General features: G+C 45.0%; 1 protein-coding gene and 1 long non-coding RNA gene across 3 annotated transcripts in view; both read left to right on the forward strand.

The window, feature by feature from the left end:
- WBP1L (WW domain binding protein 1 like) overlaps positions 1-22,587 on the forward strand; it is a 56,329-nt gene that overhangs the window by 12,337 nt on the left and 21,405 nt on the right. The window contains exon 1 of one of the 2 annotated variants that reach the window (XM_061403305.1): positions 9,841-12,112. The exons of the other annotated variant lie outside the window; for it this stretch is intronic. Within the exon in view, the coding sequence (XP_061259289.1) occupies positions 12,086-12,112 (27 nt within the window). The 5' untranslated portion in view covers positions 9,841-12,085. Of the gene's footprint in view, positions 1-9,840; positions 12,113-22,587 lie in introns of those variants that run through there. 2 annotated transcript variants of the gene reach the window in all.
- Positions 15,767-18,273, forward strand: LOC133239349 (uncharacterized). The gene is made up of 2 exons (XR_009733799.1): positions 15,767-17,139; positions 17,898-18,273. It is a non-coding gene; the product is annotated as an uncharacterized LOC133239349 (long non-coding RNA).

A 22,587-nucleotide genomic window follows, 5' to 3' on the forward strand; every position in this document is an offset into this window, starting at 1 on the left:
TGTTGTGTTTCTCCGTGCATGTGTGCTTATTTGCTCAGTTGTGTCTGACTCTTTGTGACCCCATTGACTGCCAGGCTCCTCTGTCTATGGCATTTTTTCTAGACAAGAATACTGGAGTGGGTTGCCATTTCCTCCTCCAGGGGCGCTTCCCGATCCAGGGATTGAACCCATGTCTCCTGCATTGCAGATGGATTCTTTACTGCTGAGCCATCAGGGAAGCTGGTGTTCATTTCTGCTGTACAGCAAAGTAAATCAGTTATCAGTTCAGTTCAGTTCAGTCGCTCAGTCGTGTCTGACTCTTTGCAACCCCATGAATCGCAGCACACCAGGCCTCCCTGTCCATCACCGACTCCCGGAGTTCACCCAAACTCATGTACATCGAGTCAGTGATGCCATCGAGCCATCCCATCCTCTGTCGTCCCCTTCTCCTCCTGCCCCCAATCCCTCCCAGCATCAGAGTCTTTTCCAGTGAGTCAACTCTTCGCATGGGGTGGCCAAAGTACTGGAGTTTCAGCTTTAGCATCAGTCCTTCCAAAGAGTACATATACCTATATCCACTCCTTTTTTAGATTTTTTTCCCCATGTAGGTATTACAGAATATTGAGACAATTTCCCTGTACTATACAGTAGGTCCTTATTAGTTATCTATTTTATATATAGTAGTGTGTATTTGCCAATCCTAATCTTCCAGTGTATTTCCTACTGGTAACCATAAGTTTGTTTTCTGCATCTGTGACTATTTCTGTTTTGCAAATAAGTTCATTTGTATCAATTTTTTAGATTGCGCATATAAGTGGTATATGACGTTTGTCTCTGACTTCACTCAGTATGATGGTATTTAGGTCCATCCATGTTGCTGCCATATGTTATTCCTTTTTTATGGCCAATGAATATTCCATTGTATGTATGTAACACATTTAGTTCTTCACTGATGGACATTTGGGCTCTTTCCACTTTGGTTTATTATGAATAATGCTGCTTTGAACATGAATATACAAGTTTTGAGTGGACATATGTTTTCTTTCTCTTGGTTATATACCTAGAAGTGGAATTGCTAAGTCATATGATCACTGTTTAACTTTGGAGGAACTGTTTTTCATAGCGGCTGCACCATTATATATCCCTACTACCAATTTGTGAGGATTTTAGCTTCTCCACATACTCTTTAACACTGTTGCCTTTTTTTTTTTTTTTTAAATAATCATAACCATCCTGGTGGGTGCATCCCATTGTGGTTCTGTGAAGAAGGCTGAGCGCCGAAGAATTGATGCTTTTGAACTGTGGTGTTGGAGAAGACTCTTGAGAGTCCCTTGGACTGTAAGGAGGTACAACCAGTCTATTCTGAAGGAGATGAGCCCTGGGATTTCTTTGGAGGGAATGATGCTGAAGCTGAAACTCCAGTACTTTGGCCACCTCATGCGAAGAGTTGACTCATTGGAAAAGACTCTGATGCTGGGAGGGATTGGGGGCAGGAGGAGCGTGCTGCGATTCACGGGGTCGCAAAGAGTCGGACACGATTGAGTGACTGAACTGAATAACTAGTGATGCTGAGCATCTGTTTGTGTTCTTATTGGTCATTTGCTTATATTCTTGGGAGAAATGCCTGTTCAATCCTTGGCTTATTTTAAAATAAGCAGTCTTATCTGACTGAAGGGACAGCAGCCTTCCCATGGAATCCCAGTGAGTGAGTGCTCAAGGAGAGATTTTCCTTTAAAACCAGACTTTGTTAGGGTTCTGGCACTCTACACCTAGCCATGCTACCTCTGATTCTCATGACCCGGGGCCAATTACTTGAGCTGGCTTAGAGGTGGCTCTGAGACAGTCATTTCTGCTGCAAGAGGCCCACAGAGTCTGCCTTCTCTTGGCCAGAGTCTTCTACCATCTCTTGTGGAGATTCATGATACATGTGTTCTACAGTTAAGCCTCTGAAGAATCCCACAGTTAATACTTACCTGATATCATTATCTAATATCTTATCAGATAAATGGTTTGCAAATATCTTTTCCCTGTTCTCTGTTGATTTTTTCCCACTTTGTTGATGGTGTCCTTTAAAATACAGCTGTTTTTAATTTTGATCAATGTCACTTTATGTTCTTTTGTTACTCAAGCTTTTGGTGTTCCCTAGTTCTTTTAGGGCTTTCTAAACTTAATATTATTTAGGGTAAAAAATGGACATTATTCAGAATAAGATCCTTTATTTATTTTACTATGGAGCATTTTAAACATTTACAAAAATAATGCTAAAGAGAATGATATAATACAATGAAGTACCTACGTACCTACCTCCTAACTTCAGCAATTTAGCATTTTGGCCAGTCTTGTTTTTACCTATATCTACTTTCACTTTCATTCATCCCCACTGCAATTATTTTGAAGCAAGTTGCAGACTTCTATCATCTCAACCATAAATAGTTCCGTTTGAATCTCTACAAGATAAAAGAACTTTGTTCCAGAACATAACCGCTCTCCCATACCACACCCTAAAAACTTGACAATAATTCCTTAATATTACAGGAGAGGATCTTGCATGTGAAAATTTAATTTGGATCTAGAGGTAAAAATCTAATGAGAAAATTCAGCTAATTATGACAGTTCTTCTGTTTTCATAAGGAATTATCCAGAAGAGTTACACCACTTTAGAAAAGTTATACTACCCAGCGATACCCTTCAGTCCTATGAGTATCAAAAAGTGCTCTTCCAACCACAGGTCTTTCTTTTTTCACTTGAACAGCTCTAGTGGTAAAGTTTTAATCATGGCAGTCCTCTCCTTTATCCCTCTGAAATCTTTGTCTTTTTTTTAGGGGATGGGGGATACATGCATCCATTTCTAGCCTCTGCCCAGTATATAAAGTGAAAGATTAACTTCTGATTGTGTAGGGAGAGGTTTTGGGAAAATCCTGTTCTTATCAGAGATTGCACAGAGGTTCAGAGAAACACGGGGAATAGAGGAGACCAGCCCGCATGGCTTGTCTTTCAGCTGTCCAGAGCAGTGTCCCCCGTCCAGAGCAGTGTCCCCCATCCAGAGCCTGACTGACTACGCCTGCCCTCAGGGTACAGTATGGGGGCGGGGAGCAGTTCACGACTGATGAGTAGAGATGGAAAATAGAATTTGGAGGCTGAAAGATGCGATAAGATAATGATTCTATGAACAAATGTTCAGTAAGAAAGGCTGTGCTGTTTGAAGTGTAGGAGGCTTAGGGTTAAAGAAGCTGCTTAACTGTGGGACCCTTCCGAGGCTTAACTGTAAAGCACATGCACCGTGAATCTCTAAAAGAGACCGTAAACTTCTTCAACCATGTGAGCATCTTATCACACAAATAGCTGCCTTGGAGCGGCCTCTGGGTGATGCTGATAGAAGTAGTGCAGGCTCAGAGAGGTGAAGTAACTGGCCCAGGGTCATGAGAAGGAGTGGTAGAGTGCCAGAGCCCTGACAGAGTCTAGCTTGCAGGGAAGTCTGCCTGTAGACAGTCACTCACTGGGATTCTACGGGAAGACCTCTGCCCCTTCAGTTAGAAACCGTCGGTCTAGCCCTAGGTCACCTAGCATTCTCAGACCTTCGGTGTACTGTCTGGCCCCATCATCAGCTGATGTAAGGAACAACGAAGAGAGATGTGAAAGTAGTTTATAAACCTTGAATTCTTTGCAAGAATGATGCTTTATTGTGTCTCTCAGTGGTCAGTGCCTCCTTTTCTATAATACTGAGCACGCCTTACCAAGGATATGCATCTTGAGCAAAGTGAAGGACTTCGGAACGGTGAATATAAAATAGGATATTGGTACCTGCTGCCTTTTTTCCTGAGAGGTACAGTAGCCTGCACTGACTTCTTGCTGTGATGGGATGCTTTCTCAGAGGCCCTTCCAGCATTTTCTCCCCTAGACGTTAGGCATACAGAGTAGGGTCTGCCTGCCTACCTTTGCTTTGCTCTCATGCTTTCTTCATGATTTGGAGCCATGGTCAAAGTGTCTTTGAAGTCGGTTTACATACTGCTGTCATCCTGTGGGAGTCCACAGGGTTCAGGTGTGGCCTTGGTTGGCCATAATGTGATGAAAGGTCCAGCATCCTTGGCATCTGGTGTGATTCCCTCTCCAGTTTCACCACCTCAGTCATCATCTTACTTGGGCTATGGACGTGTGTGTTCCAGAAGTTTCCGCACTCCCTACATCTTCTGGGAAGGATAAGTTGTCTTAAAGTTTTCTGCTGGTGTTTTTGACCATGAAATCTTAGACCTGAAGAAAGTTTGGTTACCAAATATCCTAAGGAAGGAGGAGGTAATATTTGATTTACATAAGATCTAGGAAATGAGAAAAGGCTTGGTGCCAGGAGCTGTGTTTCCAGCTAGGCCTTATTAAGTCTCATAGTCCTTTAAGCAGAAAAGGAAACTTCCTGGTGTTGCTAATGGAATTTCTGGTGGATGGGAGACAAAACCAGGGCCTGCTTCATCCCATTCCCCATATCTGAAAAACTATTACTGGGGCGTTCAGTCATGTCCCAGCTGTGTACCTTGAGGAAGGGAGTTTGGCTTTTGAGATGGCTTAAGTGCTTTAAATTCCTCAGCTGAGAAAATTGGAGGTGGATAACCAGAGGGTTTCCCAATCCCTTCATCAAGCCTTATGAGCTCAGAATACCATCCAGGTGCTCTCTTTATCTCTCAGCTGTTTTTCAGGTTTCTGTGACCAGGAAAAAGTCACCTGCCCTAATGTTTTGGGTTTAGTTGTATTAACTTCATTTTTACCATTTTCTCTGTAGTTGTCAATTCCCTCATCCATGTGACCGTCTTTTCTTGAAGGCCTGCTTTGTGCGATGCATTGCTTGGTACTGTGAGGGACACAGAAATGGAAGTTATGTACCTTGCCCTTAGTTGCTTATACTATACAAGAGGAGATAGGCCTGAGAATAAATGACTTTGCTGACACATAGACAAGGGAGCAGATCTTATTATAAAGCACAACCAAGATCTTACATTGGAGAGTCTGCACACTTGCTCTTATGACTTTGCACCCGGAGAGCCCAGAGCTGCTTGCAGGTCCTCAGAGTTGAGGTGTCTTGAATAAAATGACATGATGTTGGCCCTTCCAGGGGCCTGCCACCATTTCACCAAAAGTGGGTTGAGTCTCTCTTTGTCCTGCCCCTAAGTGGAAGCTGAAATCAGATTTAGTGGAGGCCTTGAAGTCTAATTTCCCTAAATGGAGTTCTCTTTCTAGGTCACGTGTGTGTATATCATGTATTTGGTGTGACCTAGGTTCCCCCTTTTTTCTTATTCCGATTTTTGGTTTAGAGAGCAGTTTGTGAGGAGACATGAAATCTTTCTGGGGACAGCCTTAGTTGTAGCTTGCTGATTTTCCTGTAATTCTTGGCTACTTGCCAGTTTGGTTGAGGTTGAACTGTTTTCAGGGCAGGAAGAATGAACCTAGCATTTTAGTATAAAAACAAACAAGGCTGCTGTTGTGCTTGATAAAGCTAAAACTGTAGACCCAGCAGCAGCTCATTAACCATCAGTGACAGCTCCTGGTTAGTGGTGAGTTTCAGAGACCCCTAGACTTTCCAGAGAAGGCAGTAAATATTTATCCACTAAGGTAATAAATACCAAGAGTGATTGATTGTCAACAGAAAAGGATTTTCTTGTTAAGGGGCAGATAAGCAGGAGGCAGAAACCTTAGGAAGCTGTTGTAAACCACTTTCAGCTTCTGCTACTTTGACTTCTCTCTCTATTTAAAAGATTAAGGCTGTACCATTGCATGGAGAAGGCAATGGCAACCCACTCCAGTACTCTTGCCTGGAAAATCCCATGGACGGAGGGGCCTGGTGGGCTGCAGTCCATGGGGTCGCTAGGAGTCGGACATGACTGAGCGACTTCACTTTATTTTTTCACTTTCATGCATTGGAGAAGGAAATGGCAACCCACTCCAGTGTTCTTGCCTGGAGAATCCCAGGGACGGGGAGCCTGGTGGGCTGCCGTCTGTGGGGTTGCACAGAGTCGGACACAACTGAAGCGATTTAGCAGCAGTAGCAGCATTGCATGGATGTCTTTCTTGCACCTCCCACATCCCCCCACAAAATCAGATTCAGGATTTATCATATTTTCGGAGTAAATATAATCAAACAGCAAGAGAACCAAGATACTTAACTTACTTAACAAAATAGAAATTCCTGCCCTTGACATTTATAGTGCTACCATAGTCATCAGAAAGAAATATTGTGCCACTTACAGGTGCTCAGTAAACAGACATATGTGCTGGCTTCTGCACTGTTCCGCCAGCTGATCTTTGCTTCATCTTCTTCAGCCTTTCTTGAATGCCCCGTGTGCCCTTGTTGTCATGCTTGGCCTTGCTTAGTGCTTTCACCTTCTCCCCCAAACCCTACTTTTTTTTTTTAGTTAGCCATCTCACGGTGACACTTTCTTTGGCCAGTCTGTCCCTCAACAGCTTCCTTTCTTCAAGCTCTTCTTACACTTCTGGCTCTACTCCTTCCCTCACTTTTATTATAGGGTGCCATTTGTTTCTGTCTGAGGTCTTTTCTCCCTCACTGTGTAATTGAGTAAGTCACTCCTTCAGGGCAAGGCCAGTTCATCCAGTAGTGATCTTTCCCATCCCCGTGGTCTATCCTGGTGGCTGGACGTGACTGTGACTATCATGTCACAGAAGAGGGGGAAGTGACGGGTGTAATATCAAAACACTGTGTCCATGCGTGTTCAAGCCATTTTGTCCAACCACACAGGTCTGGCTGAAATGCCGGCTCCAACTGCCTACTAGGTGTGTGTTTTTGAAAGAGTTACCTAACTACACTGAAGCGCATGTTTGTCATCTTTAAAATATGAGATAGCAACATAGGTTCAGGTTCTCCCTCTCTGAAATATATCATCTGATGTTTAACAAGTGATTGTGTACTGCAGTTGTGGGCTGTTTACCCAGCCAACTTCTGGGAAGACTCAGGAAAGTAGTAGGAGAGCATCCCCGGGTTTTCACGGAGGCCTTGTAGAAGAAACAAGCCCTGTGCCTTGTAGAACTCCTTGTCCCTCTCGGAACCCAGGAGAGGTGTGTTACCTTGCCTCGGCAGGCTTGCTCCTTGTCTGCCTTTGTCCAGCCCCAGGACACAGATAAGTTAGTATTCTTGATTTCTGGCAGCTGAACAGTCCGTAACATTTCTACTTAGCAAGGTTCTGCAAATCTTTGTTCTGGGCTTGGAATTCTTCCTATGGCATTCCCCAAAATAATTACTTCAGGATCCTTTTATTGATGCCCAGCTTTGCATTCGTGACATGATGTCTTGGTTTGACTTTGATTGTGGTGCTCCTGTCAGTCTGGGGTTTGGGTAAGTATTCATTTCTGCATTTTTTGAGTCAGAACTCGAAGGCATTTAAATGTGCTTGTAGACAGCCTGAGAGTGATAAGAAAGGTCTCTTATTTTTATCTTAGATGTTCTGTGTCTGCATCACAGCCTCTACTCAAAGCGTCTGGAAATAAAAGGCTTTAGGTCTGGAGATTAACTCCTGCCCTGGAAGTTGGCAGTTGCTATCCTGTTCTGACAAAACCCTCTTTCTTCAGATTCCTTGATTGCGAAATGAGAAACTCAGAGCCCTCAGCCCTAGTCTCCTTTAGCCTCTGCTGGCCAATGAACATTTCACCAGGTTACCTGAGATCCAAGGCATGGAAGACCTTCCATGCCACCTTGCTCCTCGTGTGGGGACCTGGTGCATGTTGGGAACTTTTGAGAACTTTAGGACTGTCCTAGTCTTTTACCTCATGGAGCTCAGGCCCCAGAGTCGGTCCGAATGCAAGGCCCTGACCCTGTCCTTGGGAACACCACTGTCAGATCCAGTGGTAAGTGACAGTCTACAGAGGGTTCTAGAACACTGACTGGGAACATGAGTGTCTGCTTAGCGTTTAGCTGACCCTCAGTTCCGGTTTTTGCTTTACTGGTCACTTCTGGTTTAATATCATGACTCCTGTATTACTGTAAAGGAAAGAGTCTTTGGAGCCAGAGACGTCATTCAGATCCTTGCTCTTACTCTGCCTGCTATGTGACCTTGGGCAGGTCTCCATATGCCTCAGTTTCTACAGCTGAGCAGTAAGGATATTAATACCTACATGATGGGATCATGAGATGTTGGTTAAATAAAAGTTCTTAACATAAAGGCTGGTTTCATTGTCAGTACTAGCAAATAACTTATCTCTCCCTGCCTCTTTCCCAGAATTTTTTTTTTTAATATTTATTTTTAAAGTTTTATTTATTTAGTTTTGGCGTGCTGGGTCTTGGTTGCTGTGCAGGCATTCTAGTTGCAGTGAGCAGGGGCTGCTCTCTAGCTGCAGTACATGAGCTTCTCGTTGAGGTAACTTCTCTTGTTGATAAGCACAAGCTTTCAGCATGCAGACCTCAGTAGCTGCAGCTCATAGGTTCAGTGTTTGTGGCTCCCAGGCTCTAGAGCACAGGCTCAGTAGTTGTGGTGCACAGGCTTAGTTGCCCCTTGGCATGTGGAATCTTCCTGGAGCGGGGATCGAACCTGTGTCTCCTGCATTGACAGGTGGATTCTTTACCACTGAACAACCAGGGAAGCCCTTTCTCAGAATTTAAGGATGATAAATGCATAGGCTGCCTAGGAAAATGTTGCCAAAAGATTCTTAAATCAACTATAGCGAAGGAATGAATTTCACTAGCTATGAATATATATTATGTTGCAATGAGTGAGTGAGTGAAAGTCGCTCAGTCGTGTCCAACTCTTTGTGACCCCATGGACTATACAGTCCATGGAATTCTCCAGGCCAGAATACTGGAGTGGGTAGCTATTCCCTTCCATAGGGGATCCTCCCAACCCAGGGATTGAACTCAGGTCTCCCACATTGCAGGTGGATTCTTCACCAGCTGAGCCACAAGGGAAGCCAAAGAATACTGGAGTGAGTAGCCTATTCCTTCTCCAGTGGATCTTCCCTACCCATGACTCGAACCAGGGTCTCCTGCATTGCAGGCGGATTCTTGACCAACTGAGATATCAGGGAAGTATAGCTGTTGCAGTATGTCTTCTTTAATAAATTAATGCAAAGGGTTTCAGCATTACTATCTTTGTCACTACTCAGGGCCATAAACACTTATTAAACTAGAACATTTTGACAGCATAATCCTTGTCAGTTCTGGTTTACTGTGACTTGCAGCATGTAGGATCTTAGTTCCCTGACCAGGGATGGAACCTGTACCCCTTGGCAGTGGAAGCACAGAATCCTAACCACTGGACCACCAGAGAATTCCTCCTCCCTCCCTTTTTTTAAGTTGGTGAATTCAGCATTGAATCAAATTCTACATTGTGTCAGGGAGATGACTAAAATGGTTTGAAGATGGATTTGACTTAGCTTTGGTCCACCATGTATGAACCTGGATCACTTATATAAAAGAATCTTTTTTCAGACTAGTAGAAACTACTGATTATCATTTTGCTTCTTAAATCCCCAAATTGACTACTTTGTCCCTGGGTTGTGGTAATATTTGTAAGTCATGGCACAATGTGAGCTTGCCTTCCTGGGAATGCCTGCATTTGCCATTTCAGCTGTTCTTTCTCCTCATCCCCCAAATTTTAGAGCTCAGTGAGGGTTGGTCAAGGACTAGGGGCAAGGAAAAGCAGATCAGTGAGGAAGATGCCATCTCAGTGGTCACTTTGTTAGAGTGCGTGATGTTGTTTTCGGTTTAATGCTGCCTTGTACACAGAATCTTATAATCTTGTAAGAAGAAAAAAGTTGACAAATGCTGATTAGAAACACTGTCTTGAGTAGCATCCTTAAAAGAATGATTTATTAGGTTGCGAGGAAATTGGGAGGCCTGTGTTGCAATTTTGATCATTTAGATTGAACTTTGACAAAATTATTTTTTAATTTCTAGTAATCTTGTTGCAGTTCCATTTAATCAGAGATGACTGCTGATAAACATTATTTAGAAATGTGGAAAGTTTCCTTTGTCCATTAGAGCAAGGATTCTTGACTGTCTTGCTCACAGAGGTACCTCCAGCTCCTACACCAGTGCCTGGCTGTGGGTGTTCTGTAGATGTGGAATGAATGAATTAATAGTACGCTTACGCCATGTACTCTTTCCATAGAACTGTGGGTGTCATGCTGTCTTGTCAGGTAGGTTCAGAGCAGAGTTGCCCAGGAGGGGTTGAGGATGCCTTTTCCAGTAGTTTCATTGTCAAAGTTAATAATGCTGGGTGTGTTTGAGGATGGTCTACATTTGAGGAAATGAAAAGAGGGCATGGAAAGCTGTCTCTTCTCTCTTCGCCAGAGGGATGTGTCTGAGTGTCCAGGCCTGCCTGGCTGGCTGTTCATCCTGTGTGTGAGGGTAGAAACAAAGCATGGGCTAGACTAGATGACCGCGTCTTGAGGGTACATATTCGCTGAAGAATGGCTTTGTACTCCTCAAACACCTGCAGTGGCAGAAGCCACTTCACCCCTCTTCCCTTCTCCATAGCAATGAGGCTGCTGGTCATTTCTTTGTGAGACTCCAGGAAATGGCCCAGCTGGCTTGGCTTATTCATTTCCTTGTCAGGAAAGTCGATATGACCTTGACCGTCAGTGGGAGACCTGCAGCAAGTACATTGTGTGTCTGGCTGGTTTCGCTAATGATTGAAAAGTACTTTTGGCAAGTCACCTTGCTGTAAGTGTATTGTCCTCAGTAGAAATGAAAGATAATAGAGGTGAAAAATAATTTGCAAGAATCATTTTTTATTTACCTGGGTCTGCCCAGCACAGTGCCAGTCCCACGGGGGCCTTTGCTGAGTATCACTGAAAGAAAACTGTTGCAGAAAATAAAAAGATGAGATATACTTGCTTTGAGTGATGGAAATATCATTAATCTGCAGCCTAGGAAGTTATTAGAAACTAACTTTGCGTTTACAGCGTTCCTCTGAAGATTGTTCTCCTTGTGCGTCGTTTCTGCAAGTCCAAATCCAAACACAGACCCTTGCTACTGTTGTCTTTGCTAAAGGTTTCACAGCTGGAGGGAGTGAGTGTGACCTGCTGTTTAGGGAACGCTAGCCAGTCAAGAGCTGGCTTACACTGCTGACTGGGAAAAGTCAGGTAAGGACGCCAACCCCGGGGCCTTTGCTTCCTGTACAAAAGCTTGCCTGTAGAGAGCCATTTCTCCATAAACTGCACTTAGAGAAGAAAGTCTGACAAACCTAAGGTAGTGAACTTTTCAGAAGCAAGAGTCAGTTTAAATATAGAGATCTGCTTCACTGGCAACTTGGAGGCTGCGGTGGGACTTGTTGTACCTTTTGTAAGACAAGTGAGGAAAGATGTTGGCACCTGTACATGCAGTCTGTTTATGAAACATAAACTCTCCTGTCAGAGCAAGGGCTCGAGAGGTCAGCACCCAAGGTAACATGTCCTACCTTCGCTGGGAAAGAGGTACCTCTCCCAGCCCTCTCTGAATTGCATCCATCTCTTGAGAAAGTTGGAACAGCCAGGCACGGTGCACTGTTGAGCACCGGTTCTGGCAGAGGTGGGATGGGGAAATTTCTGTGAAACTGACAGCTCCTGGGCCCTGTTTTCTTAACCAAGGAGGAGAAACAATTCCCTGGGAGCTCTTAGAATCCCGTCATTATTCAGAGAAATGTAGCTCTTTGCAGTGTTAAAACCTTGATTTATGTACAGTCCAGCCTGCTCAGAGCCGAGGGGAGCAAAGGGGAGGGGGCAGCAGCCTTGTCCCCCCTCACTGTCGGCTCCAGCCCTAGGTGGGTCCAGAGCTGGACTTCGTGGGTTTGCAGCACATCCTCCTCAGAATTCTACAGCAGCTGTCTGGAGTTTTTTCTGCCGTGCCTGAACTGATGTCATTTCCCCCTTGGCAGACAGCTTCAGCTTTGCTGCGTCTGAGATATGTCACGAGAAGGTGGGGGTGGGTCGGAGCCAGGCGGGGGGAGCAGCCAGGAGAGCAGGAGGAAGAGTGCCCGCTTGGTCCCAGGACTCTGTTTACTTTTTCTTCTTTGCTAAGGAAGGCCGGGTAACCGGGAACGCTGAGCACCAGACCCGCCAGGGGAAATGCTCCTTGCAAGACCTTAACTTTTCAAAAGCCCTTTGTTCCCAACGTTAGTGTGGACGATGCTCTTGCAGGATGCCTTTCCTTTTGGGTCTTAGACAGGTAATGGAACGGGTGGTCTGGGGATTGGGTTCGGAAAGGGAAGAGGGTGGGAGCTTACTTATCGCACTACTGCTTTGGGTGGAGGGAGCCTTTTAGAAAATGTCTCGCAGTTATAGCAGGCCAGCTCCCTTACAGAATTTTCCAGGCTTTTCTTCCTGCTTTCTAGTTGCTCCTTACTCCCCTGGCCACCGGCTTCTTAACCCCCATGTATCCCTGAGCTCTTGCTGGATTATCTGTTCTGATTTTCCATGAGACACCGTAAAACCATTGCCAAAGCCTTAGTGAGGAAACAGTTGAGGGGTGAGGCCGGGAAGGGGAGAGGCGGAGCAGGATTCCTGATCAAAACCCCTTTTATTCCTTCTCCATTTTGATTGGGTTAGTGAGCAGCGATTTCTTCACAGTTCTCTGCTTCTGAAGAGATTCTGAGTTGGGGTGGGGGGCCTTCTTTTAAAGGGAAGGGCTCCTTTTAGAGACTTTCTCCTTTTAAGCCTGTGGTCAGGGCTGTGGGTCTGAGGGACGTCCTGAATGTTTCAGAGGGGTGGGGGTGGGACTGACCACACTCTAGTCTTCCTGATGGATTTTTCCAAGCCAGCAGACTCCCATGGCAGAGACTTGAGTACTTGCGAGCTGCCGTTTGAAGTAGGGGCACTTGAGTTATAGCCGGTAACCTAGTGTGGAATGAGAAAACAGTAGCGACCAACTGCGGTCTTCTGAGAACACAGCTGTTGCCAACTATTTGTTCCAGGGCTTCTGAGATCAGGCCACCCCCGCCCCCTCTTTGGTCTGAGAGGCATGTCTGTATTGGAATGTGTAGCTGTAATCAGCAGCGGCTGTAAGCGGGGGTGGGGACAGACACACACCCTTCTGCTGCCTGTTCCTGGATGAGAAAAAGCCACAGATGTGATCAAACCAGAGTCTTACAAAAGAAATATATATGCTTCTAGGGACTGCTGTTTAACCTCACGCTTAGAACAGGACTAGAGTGTCCCTTGGGTGGCCTGAAATTCTTCTAAAAGTAAGCTTTTCTGAAAAGCTCCACATGTTCTATTACTGCTTTTGTTACTGTTCAGAGTTCCTTTGATGCAGACACAGGCAGAGAGAATGGGGACCCTATTGGAGCACTTCCTCTGTCCCTCAAGAAGGGCTGTCCTTTTGACTTGTGGGCAGAGTAAGCCCTGGCGAGGATTTTGAGCAGTGTTGGAAATAGGAAGCATCTCATGCTATGTCAGCAGGTGGGGAATGCTGCTGGAAACTGCCTGGTACAGTGGAAAGAGTAGGCCTGGGGAGCCAGAAAGACCTGCCTCTGTATCTTGGCTCCCCCGCAGGGTCTCAGAGGCTGCATAACTGCTCTGAACCTCGTCTTGAAAATAATAAAACCTACTGGAAGAGTTATTGGGAGAATTTGACGGAAAAATGTATTTAAAACACTAGCACTTTGGCTAACTGAGAATAGGCATTTAGGAAAAACATAAGGAAACTAGAAGCTAGAGGACTGCTAGCAGAGGTGGAGGATATAATGGCAGGAGCTCTTGCCCTGGGATTTGGACATTGTTGACTGTGACTTGGGAGGCCGTTGCTTCCTGTAATCCGTACTGTAGTAATTACTATAATCCGTGCCATGTCCAGTAACCTCCGCACAGTTGAGTGAGAGGATGCAGAGCTGGGTGGCATGGCATGAAGGACTGGGTTGGTTGTGGGGAGCGTCTCAGAGACTGCACAGCAGGGGTGAATCTACGTTCTTGTTTCTGAATGGGTTCCTGGTAGATGGCTGGACTTGAGGACCTCCTGAGGCCCTTTCTGCCCCAGCCTTCTGTGATTCAAACTTTGCCTGTGAAAACCCTGAGTATCTTTGGTAACATAATTTTGTATATTTCCAGTATTTCTGTGTCTGACATTGAAGCTGTGTTCTTTATTGGAGCTATTTGTAAACGCCAGCCTTCTAAAAATTACTTGGTGATAATTCTGTTTTTAAGAAAATGACACAAAACATATATGCTGTTAGTCTTTATCATACATTATATGTGTGTGTGTGTGTGTGTGTGTATTGCTGCTGCTGCTAAGTCACTTCAGTCGTGTCCGACTCTGTGCGACCCCATAGATGGCAGCCACCAGGCTCCCCCGTCCCTGGGATTCTCCAGGCAAGAACACTGGAGTGGGTTGCCATTTCCTTCTCCAGTGCATGAAAGTGAAAAGTGAAAGTGAAGTCGCTCAGTCGTATCAGACTCTTAGCGACCCCATGGACTCCTCTGTCTATGGGATTTTCCAGGCCAGAGCACTGGAGTAGGGTGCCGTTGCCTTCTCCGAGATATATATATATATATATATGTACACACACACACACACACACATATATATGCTTTCATATACTATTTCCCTCTTAATACACCTTATACACCTATCTTATGTGGATTGTGATTCTGTTTCTCTGGTAGTTGTGCTGAGGCTTACAGAGGTAAGCCACTTGTCCAAGGTTGATCAGCTAGCTAGGGAAACTAGCTAGGTCATTAACGTTTGTTTGTTTTTGGCTTTTTTTGTTTGGTTGGTTGATTGGTTTGTTTTGTTTTAAAATTTTCAAACCCAGGCATTTTGATTCCAAAGCCTGGTGTTTTCCTTGCTATCTACCGGTGTCTATGAAAGTGGAGCTGGATTAATGCATTGCTCCCGCCGGGGCACGTTTTCTGAAGTTTATTTCTAGGTGGCCCAGGTACCAAATGAGACGCGTGTCTCTGAGTACCCTTTTGCTCTTTACTCTGTGGAAGATTCTCATGCACATCGCATCTACTGAATAATGCCACTGCACTTAATGAATGTGGATCTGGCACAGAGGATAAATAAAGCACCGTGCTTCTTCCTAGAAATCACACTCTAGTGCGGTAGTTCTCAAATGCATAAAAATCACCTAGGAGTGGGGTGATTAGAATATAGATTCAGTAGGTGTGGGGCCAGGGCCCAGGAATCTTCATTTCTATTAAGTTCCCCAGGTGGTTCAGACCTGGTAATATCTGGCCACACTTGGAGAGATTCCGCCTCAACTTGGCCCACACCCCTCACCCCCTTCCCTGCACTTTAGTAGCTTGGATATAATTATAAGACAGTGTGCTAAGCCTGAAACAGAGGACCCCCAGGGACTAGGACAGCAGAGGGTAGGAAAGCATCAAGCTTGGGGAGCAGGATGGGCATGGAAGGCTTTCCTAAGAAGGTGATACTTGACCTGAGTCTCGAAGGATGAGTAGGAGTTTTAACACCAGACATATGAGCTGGGGAAGGAGCATTCCAGACATATCAGATTGGGAGTGTTGTTTTTGTTTTCTCCTGCAGATGAGAAACACTGTCATCGATGAGTCTTGGTATTAGGTATTCCTGAGATAAGACAAGGACCTTGCTTCAGCAAGTACTGGTGTCCTTTATGACACAGAGAAGGAAGGAAAGCATGAGGGGCCTCAATCCAATAATGAGTGTGGCATGAATTCAGTGTCTATAAAGGGCAGCTAGGCCTTGTTGTTGTTTAGTTGCTAAGTTTTATCCTGCACCTCTGACTCTTGTAGCTCTAATGGACTGTAGCCCACTAGGCTCCTCTATCCATGGGATTTCCCAGGTGAGAATACTGGAGTGGGTAGCCATTCCCTTCTGCAGGGGATCTTCCCAACCCAGGGGATCTTCCCAACCCATGTCTCCTGCATGGCAAGTGGATTCTTGACCACTGAGCCCCCAGGGAAGCCTTAGGCTGTGTTCGTTCTTCCAGTTAAGGACAGCTAAGACAACGCCCTGGAAGCTACAGGGTTGACTAGAGAACAGTGTTTGTGCTTACTGGGGCTGAAGTTCTGAAGAGAATCACCTGCTGTACTTTTGGGCTGTGGCACCACATGGCACATTTTAGGTATAACATGTAGTTGAGCATGCCATCCCTTCCTTATCTGGCAAGATCAGAAAATGAGTTTTCTGGTTAAGAGGGAATCTATCCTGTATACCTAGCAGATGGATTACTGATTTTCAAAGAACAAGATTACAACAGAATGTTCTTGGTCTGCGATTTGAATGAATTCTATTTCATGTTTAATTCAGAAGGTATTGGTTTTATAATGCTGGAAGTTCTTGTGACCAACATCTCTATCTGAAAAGTATTGAGCACCTGTTCTACTCACAGCATGTTGTGGATACCAAGGGGTAGAAACTTTATCCCCGTGCTCACAGGTAGGGGGCGTAGAGCGAGCTCACGGATGGTGGAGCTTTACGCAGGTGGCGGCACGTGACATTAGGAGCGGAGCAGCGCAGTTCACGGGTGGAAAGGTGGCTTTTGCAGGTGGTCCTTTCCACAGTCCAGTGGTCTCGGTTGTTGCACAGCAGGTGTGTGGAAGGACCAGTGCAAGTTCTAATTGCTGGAATGCAGCCTGGATCCATCAAGACGATAATTTATATTCTGCACCTCGAATGTTGCCTTTCTCTCGGAAAATTATCCCGAGATGTCCTCACTGAGGAAGTGTGATGATCCCTGTCTTGCATGTCATAGGAGTCTCTGCAGCAAATCTGCTGTCAGCCCGCCTCCCCACGGCCCTGTTCCTCGTCTGGGATTGAGTTTCTAGTCACCATTACCCTCCTGTGTGGGCTTTTTATCCTTGAAAGTTATGACCAACCTAGATAGCATATTAAAAAGCAGAAATATTACTTTGCCAACAAAGGTCTGTCTAGTCAAGGCTATGGTTTTTCCAGTGGTCATGTATGGATGTGAGAGTTGGACTGTGAAGAAAGCTGAGTGCTGAAGAATTCATGCTTTTGAACTGTGGTGTTGGATAAGACAGTTGAGAGTCCTTTGAACTGCAAGGAGATCCAACCAGTCCATCCTAAAGGATATCTGTCCTGGGTGTTCATTGGAAAGACTGATGCTAAAGCTGAAACTCCAATACTTTGGCCACCTCATGTGAAGAGTTGACTCATTGGAAAAGACCCTGATGCTGGGAAGGATTGGGGGCAGGAGTAAAAGGGGACGACAGAGGATGAGATGGCTGGATGTCATCACCGACTCGATGGATGTGAGTTTGAGTGAACCCAGGAGTTGGTGATGGACAGGGAGGCCTGGCGTGCTGCGATTCATGGGGTCACAAAGAGTCGGACACAATTGAGCAACTGAACTGAACTGAACCAGGTTTAGGACATAGTAAGAGAGACCCTGTTTGAGGGAACTGGCTTTATATAATGCAGCAGACACCAGGGTAGCACTTGTTTGTACTACCAGAGGTGGAAGCTAAAATTCGTATTGGAACTGATTTGTAAAAATCTGTGACTACTACAAGCGAGAGCTCCATAAACACCTCAGTTCCCTCCTGTCACCTAACAGAAAGGGTGGCTCTCATCCAAGCCTTTCAGGTGACTTTTTAAACACCCGCTCCCCACCCCTCCACCAACCGTCTCTGTTGCAAGAAGCTGCTTTTTTAGAGGAATGTGCTTGTTTTTCATCACATTCCTGTTATCAAAGCAAAGAGAAACCAGCAGACAGGATAAGTAACTCAGTGGAAAAGAAGACTGTATCTGCTGATTTTGAAACTTTTATCCAGAATGGCGCCAAAGAAAACATTCACTTCCTCCAGTAATATCCCATGAGTTTGATCCACCCCCTCCCACCCCTTTTCCTTGAAGAGGTAAATTTTAGTCTAGGAAAAGAGAAATATGGGGCTACTTGGGGGAAATAAAAACCAAACTGCTATAAAATTTCTTCCCCTGCCCTGACTCCCTAACACCTGGATGACAGTTCCTCTTGGCACTAATCTTGATTCTATTTATTGATTTGTAGTGACAGTGAGTTGAAACGCCCTGCAAATTTGACCTGGTTTAGCCATTTCTGCGCTTGCTCTGTAGCTGTTGCTCCTCTGGGAAGGGCTCAACTGGACTTGAACCTGGACCTACCTCAGGAGAAGCATCTGTTGCGAAAATGGAGATTCAATGCAATGTCACTTGCTTGACCTGTCTTGTTCTTTTAACTAAAAGATATAGGTGGGGCAGTGGCAGAAAATACACACTCAGGAGAGAGGGAGACAGGCTTTGAAGACCAGCAGCTGGAGTGTGACACAGTGACTTCTTTACCTGAAAGTGGTGAATTGTTTGCTGGGACTGAGTTGCATAGAAGACATTGGATCCCTTGGGCATTGAATAAAGAGATTCAGAATATTCTTTATTGTTTGGTTCTCTTGCTTAACACACATGTTCTCAGGGGCTTCCGCTGAACTGTGACGCGTGGTCTCATTCTTGGTTTCAAATATTGCACAGCCTATCCTATGGTTTTCTTCAAGGGTTTGGAAATCCTTGGGTTCCCTCCCACCCCAGGCAGAAGTGTAAATACCTATGACCTCCCACTCCTTGGGGTGTGGTTCTGGAGTGTGGTGAGGCAGCCTCGGATAGGCTGGAATGGACTGCCAACAAAAATAGAACGTGCAATCATTTCTCTGCCTTGGGAGTAAGTTTCTGGGTTGATGAACCAGGCTCAGATTGTGCTGGGTTCCTATAAGCCCAGGGAGCCATAGGTCGGTCTCAAAGGTCTGTCTCAAGTCATCATGTGAAATTTTGTTGCCGCAGCCCTGGCCTAACCCTTGGAGGATCCCTTCACGTGGCTGCTTGTACAGCGTAGCTAAGAGGCGTGGGGAACATGGGGGAGGAACAGCCTGTGGGGTTACTTCATTGTCAAGTCACCAGGATGAGTACTTCCTGAAGGTTTTTGTGTGTCTAATCCTTTGCTGGGTAGGTGCACTTGTGAGATTGACTTCATCCTTCTCTTAGGGAATTTACAGAGTGGTTGGGGAGCCCAAAGGACAATCAGGTGACAAAGAGTGGATGCAACACGATTCTGCACGGAGTTGTGTGGTTCAGTTTGGCTGGAATGGTGGTTCTAAACTAAGGGCAATTTGTCCTCTCCCCAGGGGACTTTTACCAGTGTTTGGACATTGTTGATTGTCGCAACAAGTAGCCAGGGGTGGAGTGGGGTGTTGATACTGGCATCTAGTAGATAGTGGCCAGGGATGCTGCTGAACATCCTATAATGCACAGGAGGGTCGCCACAGGAAAGACTCCAAATGTCAGTACAGTTGTCCCTCAGTATTCATAAGAGTTTGGTTCCACAAGCCCGGCAGATAACCAATATCTGAGGCTGCTCAAGGCCGCCATGTAAAATAACTGTATGCACTTAGCTTTCAGCATACGCAGGTTCTGCATCTGTGGATTCGGCTTGTCTGGGATCCATCCTGCAGGTACCAAGGGTGATGAGCCAAGGTGGAGACAGGATGGGCGGAAAACTCCTGGTGCTTGGTGCGCGGCACTCTGCTCAGGAGGCAGTCACAAGCCAGAGGCCTCAGGGCGGGCGAACGGAGATGTTTTAATTAAGAGGAAGGAAATAGGGGTACTTTTTCCTGCTGCTTTCTAAGCAATATGCATTATCTGCCCACAAGTTTAGAATCTTAACATCTTGGTTGCCCCAATCAGCAGGAACTATGCCTTCTCAAGGACAGGTTTAGAGTTCATTTTTTATGGCCAGTAGATAAAATCAAACTGTTTTGGAACTGATACTTTATCTCTGAAAAATCTGAACAACCACCCCCAGAAGGGTAGAATCTCAGAATTGCCCAAATATCAATAACTTTATACAGCTTAAAGAACAATTGTTGTTTAGCCACTCAGTCATGTCCAACTGTTGTGACCCCACTAACTATAACCCACCAGTCTCCTCTGTCCATGTGATTTTCCAGGCAAGAATACTGGTATGGGTTGCCATTTCCTTCTCCAGAAGATCTTCCCACCCCCGGGATGGAACCTGCATCTCCTGCTTGACAGGCAGATTCTTTACCATTGAGCCTCCTGGGGAGCCCTAAAGAACCATTAGGCTACAGTTATTTTAATAACAATCCATATCTCAAGCTGGATGCCTATTGCTGTGGCCCTTTGTTGTTCAGTCACTCAGTTGTGTCCGACTCTTTGTGAACCCATGAGCTGCAGCTCGGCAGGCTTCCCTGTCCTTCACACTCTCCCAGAGTTTGCTTAAACTCTGTCCATTGCCTCTGTCTCTCTCCATTGAGTCGGTGATGCCATCCAACCGACTCATTCTCTGTTGTCCCCTTCTCCTCCTGCCTTCAATCTTTCCCAGCATCAGGGTCTTTTCAAATGAGTCCGCTCTTCCCATCAGGTGGCCAGAGTATTGGAGTTTCAGCTTCAGCGTCAGTCTTTCCAATGAATATTCAGGATTGATTTCCTTAGGATTTACTGGTTGGATATCCTTGCAGTCCAGGGGACTCTCAAGTCTCCTCCAGCATCACAGTTCGAAGGCATCAATTCTTCAGCACTCAGCCTTTTTAATTGTCCAGATCTCATATCCATACATGACTACTGGTAATACCATAGCTTTGACCTTTGTAAGCAAAGTAATCTCTCTGCTTTTTAATACGCTGTCCAGGTTTGTCATTGCTTTTCTTCCAAGGAGCAAGCGTCTTTTAATTTCATGGCTGCAGGCACCATCCACAGTGATTTTGGAGCTCAAGAAAATAAAATCTGTCACTGTTTCCATTGTCTCCCCATCTGTTTGTCATGAAGGAATGGGACTAGATGCCATGATCTTGGTTTTTTGAATGTTGAGTTTTAAGCCAGCTTTTTCACTCTCCTCTTTCACCTTCTTCAAGAGACTCTTTAGTTCCTCTTCACTTTTCTGCCATTTGGGTGGTGTCATCTGTATATCTGAGGTTGTTGATATTTCTCCCAGCACTCTTGGTTCCAGCTTGTGCTTCATCCGGGAGGGCATTTCGCATGATGTACTCTACTTAGAAGTTAAATGAGCAGGGTGACAATATTCAACTTTGATGTACTCCTTTCCCAATTTTGAACCAGTCCATTGTTCCATGTCCAGTTCTAATTATTACTTCTTGACTGCATCATAATCTATCTTTGATAACAGAAAAGGGGGATGCTAAATTCCCCTTCTTCTAAATCATCTGGTGTCTCTTTTAATCTTTAGATGTCAGGTCTTAAAATTCAGAAAGTTCTTTAAGGTTATTCAATCTTTTGAAGAAAGCCTCTGGATTCTGAAGATTTTAAGAAGTCTTGTATCTGTTCGCTCAGGGGTAACATTTTTAATGTAACCCTTTGTTGAGGTAGAAGCCAGTGGTTTCCTTGAACTTTCTACTGGCAATAAATCTCTGGTACTGGTCTCTAGTGGAGGAGGGCACGGTAACCTACTCCAGTATTCTTGCCTGGAGAATCCCATGGACAGAGAGCTGCAGGCTACAGTCCATAAGGTGGCAAAGAGTCAGAAGTGACTGAGTGACTGAGCACTGGTCTTTAGACAGTCAGGCACACAAGACAAGTCCCATTAATATTTCTTTTGCCCCCAACAAAAGCTTGGTGCAGTGGGGTGGAACTACTGAGGAAAAAACGAGGTTACATTTAGAATTTTGCTTAAAGTGAAGAAGGGCTCTGAGACCCCACGTGTCCTTCACTGTCCAGTGAAACCGTAGTGAATCTTTCTCAAAGAACATCAGCAACAAGTTAACATGTACCTTCAATATTTCATATCCCCTTGAAAACTGCACCTCTTTTTGGGCAAAGTGATTATTTGATTTGATCAAGACATGTTCAAAGTAAAGCAAAGACTTGATGAGCTAGGGCACAGTCATGGAAAGAATACTGAACCGAAAGTCAGGAGATCCGAGTTTTGACAGTCTCAATTCTGTCATCTGCAGCCTTAGGCTAGGTGTCAGTTCCTCCTTTGTAAGATAAGGGTGGTAGCACTTCTCATCCCTTGTCGGGTGCTGGCTGGCAGGCTCAAAGGTGAGGCTGAGTGTTCAAGAAATTTGAAAAGCTTTTGAGTCCTGTAAAAATGTGTATTATATAAACTGACTAGGTATGTGTGTGTTGTGTATATAACCATCATTGCTTCAAATTATGACTCTGAGGCTTTGTCACATTATTGGGGGGGGGTGGGGGGAAGGAATGAATTCTGTTGATTGGACTGTATTTGAGGCACAAAATGAACCTGAATATTTTAGGAAGATTTTCAGCAATAAGAACTGAAACAGAAGCTTTTTTTTTAACCTAACAGTTTAATAATTACAACGTTCCTCAAAGGCAAAGTCCATGTCTTATCTGTCATTTTTGTGCCTGTCAGCATCCAGCATGAAAGTTTAGGATAACTGCTAATTATTCAGGTTTTTTCCCACTAAAATTCAGGCTTTAGATCCAGAAAACTTGTTCTAGCTGTGTGATCACTCTGAATCTCAGTTTCCTGGTTTCCTGTAAAAAGAGAGGAATATGTAACTTGGATAAAAACGCCCAGCCAGATGCTTGATAAACACAGGCACTGGGCAGAACTTGGTTCTCTTGTCTCATTTCCTGAGTGTTGTGGCTGGAGGTTTTCCTGACTGGCTAGAGATCTTCTCCTCAGTCAGAGAAGAGGGACCCTCCTCTTTGTCTAGGTACCTGTTTTGTGTGGCACTTGTAAGATGTAGCTG

The sequence above is a fragment of the Bos javanicus genome, chromosome 26, assembly GCF_032452875.1.
Source record: "Bos javanicus breed banteng chromosome 26, ARS-OSU_banteng_1.0, whole genome shotgun sequence".
Taxonomy (NCBI): Eukaryota; Metazoa; Chordata; class Mammalia; order Artiodactyla; family Bovidae; genus Bos; species Bos javanicus.